The sequence below is a fragment of the Lutzomyia longipalpis genome, chromosome 2 (assembly GCF_024334085.1).
Source record: "Lutzomyia longipalpis isolate SR_M1_2022 chromosome 2, ASM2433408v1".
NCBI lineage: Eukaryota > Metazoa > Arthropoda > Insecta > Diptera > Psychodidae > Lutzomyia > Lutzomyia longipalpis.
In genome coordinates, this window is record NC_074708.1 from 37,245,369 (window position 1) to 37,252,723 (window position 7,355).

Sequence of the window (7,355 nt, forward strand, 5' to 3'; positions counted from 1 at the left end):
ATTCTGTGATAGGGTGAATGGAAACATTTGCCTACCCTTTGGCGATCGATTCCGATCAATGAGGAAAGAAATTGCCGCGAGCTGTCGTTCGGCTTGGGCAATATCGATCTTCAATATATATCAGATAATGATGATAAAAGAACCGAGGACCCTTCCACAATAGACCTTTCAGGTCGCAGTGGGATGAAAGCGACTATACGCATTCGCCTCAAATAAAAATCTGAATACTAAACAATACTAAATATGAGGCTGAAAACGCCATTTTGAAAAATAAATAATAAATTAATTGAATTAGAAGGACAATGTTAAAATATTTTTTTGCTTTATGCAAAAGAGATAATGGAGATTGAGGGGATTTAATAAATGATTCTATAGTTCGGAATTTACAATAATCTTCACATTAGTAAGTAAATTCAAATACAATTTGCCATGCTGTGTACAAATTGAGCATCAATTCCTGGGGAGATCTAATGCATGAGGAGACATCTTTGATGATGTTGAATTGATATGAGAGAGAGAGGTGCACAAGACAATTTCCAGATGAATTAATTTATTCAACATTAAATTAATTGATTAGTTTATTGTGGTTGTCCTTAGGTTATTTGTCTACCAGGGATAAGCTATTGTTTCCATCCTCAAGGCATCGTGGTTTGATTGTGTGTGGCAATGCAGGAGGGAATCAATTCTCTTTGGGTATCCAATTTCAGGTCGAATCCAGAAGTTATTGTACAACCAAACTTGATCACCGCGAAAGAAAATACTCTGACCATTTTCAAGTGTTGTGGCTGCATCCAAATTGTCGGAAATTCCATGCCAGCGAGCAATACTTTTGGGATATCCGGGATCTAGGGTAGATGTGTCCTCGTTGTACCGCCAAAAAATATCCCCAGAGAACAAATAAGTTCGCCCGTTTTTACCTGAAAAATAAAGAAAATTTAATTTGGAAAAAATTCTCCCTTCAAATATTTGTGAGAAAAATTAAATCATAAAATGGATTATTTTATGAGGAACTTCGTGTGCCTCATGTGGAGCTTGTGGGTGGATTTATGGGGGAATTTAAAGGGAGAAATGGAGCTCAAGGGATTCATTTTTAATTCACCCCAAACTGTGTGGAAAGGGATGAATGATGCGGGAATTTTAAATATTCTCACATGAATTGCTGAAGGAGAGAATACTTCGCTTACCCCAAACTAGAGCAGCATCGATTGAGGTAACTTGAGAGTCAATCCCATAATCCGTTAAAAGTCTCGGACTTCCATCGACAAAGTGACTACCATTGTAGAGCCAATATTGATTTCCTGTGTGTGGACAAAGGGATTTCTTGGTGAGGCTTTCTCCTCTTTAGTCAAGCAGTTATAAGTGATCCACATATATGTAATTGTGCCACCCACCCCCTCTGCCTGCCAAAAGGGAGGTGGGTTGGTGCGGGAGTTCTTGGAATGGATAGAGAATTTACCTGAGAAGAGAACAATGTGCCCATCGGTATGTCTCTCATAGGCAGCATCAATATGCAGGGATGGGGTGCCTTGGGTGGGAAATACCTCAGCCACGTCGACAGGATATCCCGGCAGGATGTGAAATCTATTTGTGAGACGCCACAGAAATCTGCCACGGAATATGAATATTTCACCACGTAGCAGTGAGACAGCGTCGAAATTACCTTCGCACAGATTGGGCGGCGGCGGTAACTCCCGCACCAATGTTCCAGCCGCCCTCTCACTCGTCATTAGGGATGCTGTCGTACTGAATCGTGTCTATGTGGTACAGAAGGAAAATTAATATCAAAATTGCCACTTTTGTAGCAGAAATTGCAATTTGTACGATGTTGTGTGTATGTGGGTGAAAAGATATTCATTCAAATAAATGTAAAATTTTCCATACCACCCATTGCATTTTGAAACAATCAAAATACCTTTTATAACCAATTAATTCTATTAACTATATATTTTACATACATTACATACACCTACATATTTCTGTGGGAACTCCACAACGTATATAAAAGCTCTTTTGTGTGAACCATCGATGATGGTACACCGCTTATTTATTTTCATGGTGCGTAAATTAAAATATTCCGCACATTGAGTATTTATTAGTAAATCATGAGTGGAAAATTTTAATTATTTGCCTAAATTAGAAATAATTTGGGGGTAGGATTCAATGTGATTTTTGGTATACCTAAATTGAAATATTCGACATTATAAACATTTCTCATTAGTCAGAATGCGTTTTATTGCCTTTGCTAATAACGAAATAAATAATTTCGGCAATTTTGTCCCCTTTTTGCCCACTATTTGTATATTTAAAATCAATATAGCAAATATTTCAATAAAATGACCGTAAATTGAATATTTGGCATGATATTTATGCAATAAAAATATAAACATGTTGACAAAATGTAAAAAGAAATAATTAACGTTTTTGGGAAAATTTAATTTCGAATTAAAAAATTGTTTATTTTTATTATTATTATTTTTTGTATTTGAAACTTCCCTTTGGTACATATCGATCAGGCTCATCGACGAACCTGCGGGTGCGGGATGACCCAAAAATCCATTCAGATTTGCTCTAAAATCAACAGGGGAGCCAGAAAATGTGAAAAACTGATTTCAGTCAAAAATATGCCTAAACTTCAAGGCAAAAATTGAAAATTCTTATTTTTTGTATTTGAAACTTCCCTTTGGTACATATCGATCAGGCTCATCTACGAACCTGCGGGTACGGGATGACCCAAAAATCCATTCAGATTTGCTCTAAAATCAACAGGGGAGCCAGAAAATGCGAAAAACTAACAAATTGGAACATTCCCCTTCGAATTGGAACATTTTTCTGACCAAAAAGGAATATTTTTCTGATCAAAACATGGAACCCTGAATTTTTCAAGGAATTAACATTAAAATTAAGAATATTTAGAATCAAAATTGATTTATATTTATTGGAATAAAAGAAAATAGAAAGCACATTCAGCATGTTCTTTTCAAATTAAAAAAAATCCTTTTAGTCATTTTAATCCTCTTTCAAAAATAAACAAAAAAACTCACCTTGTGCTGTTCTACAGTTTCGTAGTCTCCGTGAAATGAAAAATAATTTTCTGGTAGTGTGGTAGGCCTCTCTTCACGTTCAACACTAATCGATTCAGTTGTGAACGATGCGTTTTCCCTATCATTCGAATCGATCACGGGGGATGTATCCGGGATGATTGTTGTCTCATACGTGGATGTTGGGATTATATCCGTGGTTGTGAATGATGGTGGAGTTTGTGCCATCTCGTCATCACCCGGTAGGTGTACTCTAACTGAAATTTATTCACACAATCGCGGGGAGAGAGATGGTGGAAATTCAATTAATACCGGGAGAATAAAATTGTACTGCATGCGGGGGGAGAAAACTTTTTTTGGGGGTTGAAAAAAAGTCTATATAATTGTAGAAGAACATTTTACCGTAGAGATTATACATGGCGAGGATATCGTCAAAATCGAGGGTGATTGGGGTGCTGTGGGTGGGCCTATAGTAGGGGAACATGATTGAATTGTAAATGGGAGAATGTCCCAATCCGAGTGAGTGACCCAATTCATGGACGGCCACAGAGAGAAAGTTGATTTCTGTGAGATAAAAAAAAAGGATTACATTGGCATTTTCCTTTACACAGGCTCGTTGCCGGAGAACGATGCGAAAATGTGACAACGATCAATTGTGTTGTCGGTGAAAATGTCCCATGTTGAATGAAGGGGGAGGGATATTTCCATTTTCAACCACCATCCGCATTGGTTGAGGAGATAAACTAATTGAGGGTATTTTACCTCCATTTGTGATATTTTCGCTTCTTGTCCAATTTTCATCGCTGTCGAAGTGAATGTCACCACCATATGAGCCCATTTCGTATGGATAGAAAGCATGTGCTAGAATGTAGCCAGGTCCATCGAAGGGATAGCTTTGAGTCGCATTCCATGGGAAGGGATAAAAGGAGAGATTGATAAAATATTCCCAACACTCCCCTATAATGGATGTGTGTGTTGTCCTCCCACTACCATCCCTTAAACCCTCATCATATATAGATGAGATGGAGAAGCCCCTGAAGGGAAAATATCCATCGATGCTGCATCATTGCTATCTATACTTCCACCCAAAGTCCATTATTCAATTTTGAGGGACCATTTGCACGCATAAATTGCATTTTCATAAAGTGATTTTCAATTTTAAATTAATTATTCAAAAACCAATTAAATCAAAGCTCCATCGGGAAGCATTAAAAAGCTCCCTCGTTTATTTTATGTTCCCTGAAATTCCTTTAAAAAATATCTTTTAAGCATAGAAACTTTGTTGACTTGATTGTGTGTAAAATGTACTTCCGCTATGCTTTACACATAAAAAAAAGAGAGAGAATTCTTTTCATGCATAAGCAGGTAGTATTATACCTTTCAAATGCAGTAGAGGAGATTGAATATTCTCAAGAGAATTTCCTAGAACGTTCGTTGGGTGAATATATGGTAATCAATTGAGAAGCTCTCTTTGTGCTCCTTCATGTCATATTTGATAACATTTGCAAGGACTCAATTCCTCTTTGAAATGTCCCTCCCTCCCCAAGTTATTTTGCTATGGAGTACTGCATCGGATATTTCTCCCTTGAGGAAGTCCCCACAATATCCTGCTCCCATCCCACCCACCCACATAGAAGACCAATTTCATTTTACCTGTCGCCGTGGTAGTAGGTGCCAAAACCAACCACAATATCAGCAGATGGATCGAAAACTTGAATAAAGTTCAAATTGGCATACTGACCCCAAAGCTCAAAAGCTCTCCCCATATCCTCCGTCACTTCCTTCTCATCGAGTTTTGCTGACCAATTTGCAATGCTGCTTATGATACCAAAAACCGAGAAAGAGAAAGAAGAAAAAAAAAAAGAATATTCTCTCATGTTCTCCCGGGGTCGATCAATATAGGTAGCGCGTGCAAATTCCCAAAGATCCATTATTTGCTAATTTTCTTCCCTCCCACATTCTTACAAATACGTAATTTGTCTCTTCTGCCACCCACGTCCTCCGACAACAAAACGCTTCCGTCTCCATCCACTGCGGGTGTTGCTTCCACCATCTAAATCCCGTACACCACATCTTGGCGATGTCATTAACTATCATTAAAGTGATATTAGAGGAGGAAAAATTCATTCTCATGGCGCTTTCTTGTGGGGAAGGGGGTTGGGGGGAGTGTAGAGCGGGAAACGGAAATCCTGACGAAGAGAAAGAATGGAAATTTTTGCTCATACTTTGAGCGTTTTATCATCAACAGCACCCGTTTGGGGGATTCCACCATATTTCTGGAGCATCTTAATGGCATCAATCACAGCATCTTCACTGTAGAGAGCTTCCGAATCCGATGGATTTGCATCTAAATAGCCAAATCGCCTCATAAACGCAAACTGTTGACGAGGAAGGAAGAAAGAAGAGAAAAAAACATATAAAGATGATGGAAAAAATATTGTTTAATAATTTTCCTCACAACCCATAAACACCTTGCCCAACACTCTAGGGGAGGATGTCTACGCAAATTATTATATTTTTTCTCTCCTTACAAAGGGAAATTTCTATATTAGGGAGTCACGTAGTAGGTATTCCTAAGTGGATGCAGAGCTACAAAAATCAGCAAGGATAAATGTTAAAGATAAGAGATAAAGGGTAAAATTCACAAGTCAAACAGTCTTAAGTTTCTTAAATTTTTCTCAAGATTCTTTAAGTTTTCTTAAGAATGTCTTAAGTCTTCTTATGTTTCTTTAAGAAAAAACTTAAAATTTCTCAGGAAAAATTAAAGATTATTAAGTTTTCTTAAGGTAAACTTAATATTTCTTAAGTCGAGCAAATTGCATTTTTTTATGATATTTACGAATTTCTATGTCTAAAAGCAATCAGAAAAAATCATCGAAAAATGCGCATTTAGCCCGATTAAGATATCTTAAGTTTCGCTTAAGAAAACTCAAAAATCTTAAATGTTTCTTAGAAAATCACAAGTTTTTTCATAAATAATCTTAAGAAATATTATGAATACTTAAGGCATTCTTCAGAAAACTTAATGAATCTTAAGAAAACTTAAGTTTTTCTTAAGGAGTCTTAAGTCTGTCTGATTAGTGAATTTCACCCAAAGTTGGAAAGAGAATTAAAGTTTGAATTGAAGAGTTATATGCAAGTTATATGAAGAGGTCTCAAGATATAAATAATTTTTTTCACATTATTGTATGTCGCAGTGCCAAAGAATCAAGAAAAATGTGACCATTTTTCGGAAAAGCGATGGAAAAACTTGTAATTTAATGATTTTCCAAAAACTAAGAATATTCTTAAGGGTCTGAGTTTTACTCTAGAGCTTCATTAGTTCTCCTCTTTAAAATAGAAAATTCATAGATTTCCATGCGTTTTCCCGGAATATGATTAAAAATTTAAAAAAAAACAATAAAATAAAAATAATTTTAAAATGAAATCATAAACTTCTTGATTGCAAATTCATTTATGAACAAATGATTTTCCGACGTGTAGAGACAATAATAATTTTCTTGGTTTTTCGACAAAGAAAATGTTTGTAAACAAATTCCTTCTCTCTGTAGCCACTGAAGAAGGCTCCAAATGTAGCCGAAAGCTCTGGAAAACGTAATTTTTTCTGGCCCCATTTAACCGACGAAAAACCCGGAAAATTATTATTATTCATTTAAGAACTTCCTTAAAAACTTTCCAATAACTCGAATAATTCTAATTTTAATTAATTAACATAAATAATCTATTTTAATAGTATCCTCTATCTATGTTTCTTGCAACTCTGCAAGGGAAGTGCGAGGAAGACGGTGGGAGAGAGATATAAATTGTGCTAGACCGAGGGACGGGCGTGAAATTCAATACCATTTCGGGTGATGGGGGCTTCGCCGGTGGGATTGGTGCTCCATATCCAACTGATCTCATGCTACCGACCGACCACACGATGGTGTAGGCCACCACAAGTCTTATGGACATTTTTATGCCTTTTCCCAATATGTACTCCACCCTTCTCCCCTTGAAAAGGCGCACTTATGTGTTCCAATATCACACAAATCAACCTATTAGATGGCTAATTTTCACTTTTATCTTATACGTAGGGGCTTGATGAGGGTTGGTTTGAGACGTTTGAGATAAAGAGAGCAAGGGGAAGCCCTGAATGGGGTTTGATTCTACACACAGAGACTTCGGACGGGGAACTAAATTCAGTTGTGATCGTTTGAGGGTTTTTGCCACTTTGTCGCTTTAGCATATTTAAGATTTTCTTATCATTTATAGACGACGTCTTAATGCTATGAGAGAGCATATACATACATACAATTGAGAGCGCGGTCATGATTTATT

General features: G+C 36.8%; 1 protein-coding gene across 1 annotated transcript; it reads right to left on the bottom strand.

Annotated features, from left to right (window-relative positions):
- Positions 1-533: 533 nt before the first annotated feature.
- On the bottom strand, positions 534-7,217 carry LOC129790543 (72 kDa type IV collagenase-like). Its single transcript, XM_055828101.1, has 10 exons — positions 6,879-7,217; positions 5,264-5,416; positions 5,004-5,128; positions 4,692-4,853; positions 3,801-3,931; positions 3,441-3,602; positions 3,042-3,295; positions 1,457-1,754; positions 1,185-1,298; positions 534-917 (listed from the first exon to the last, which is right to left on the bottom strand). Exons 1-10 carry the CDS (start codon positions 6,987-6,989, stop codon positions 607-609), a joined length of 1,821 nt encoding a protein of 606 aa, XP_055684076.1. The 5' UTR covers positions 6,990-7,217; the 3' UTR covers positions 534-606.
- Positions 7,218-7,355: the final 138 nt, after the last annotated feature.

What these genes read in the sequence shown, in the direction of transcription:
- LOC129790543 (XM_055828101.1), bottom strand. Translation starts at nt 6,989, where the DNA reads ATGTCCATAAGACTTGTGGTGGCCTACACCATCGTGTGGTCGGTCGGT. An exon ending in AAGAGACAAATTACGTATTT is followed by an intron (nt 4,854 to 5,003) that starts GTAAGAATGTGG and finishes TATCATAAGCAG; the next exon opens with CATTGCAAATTGGTCAGCAA. An exon ending in AAACTGTAGAACAGCACAAG is followed by an intron (nt 1,755 to 3,041) that starts GTGAGTTTTTTT and finishes TGTACCACATAG; the next exon opens with ACACGATTCAGTACGACAGC.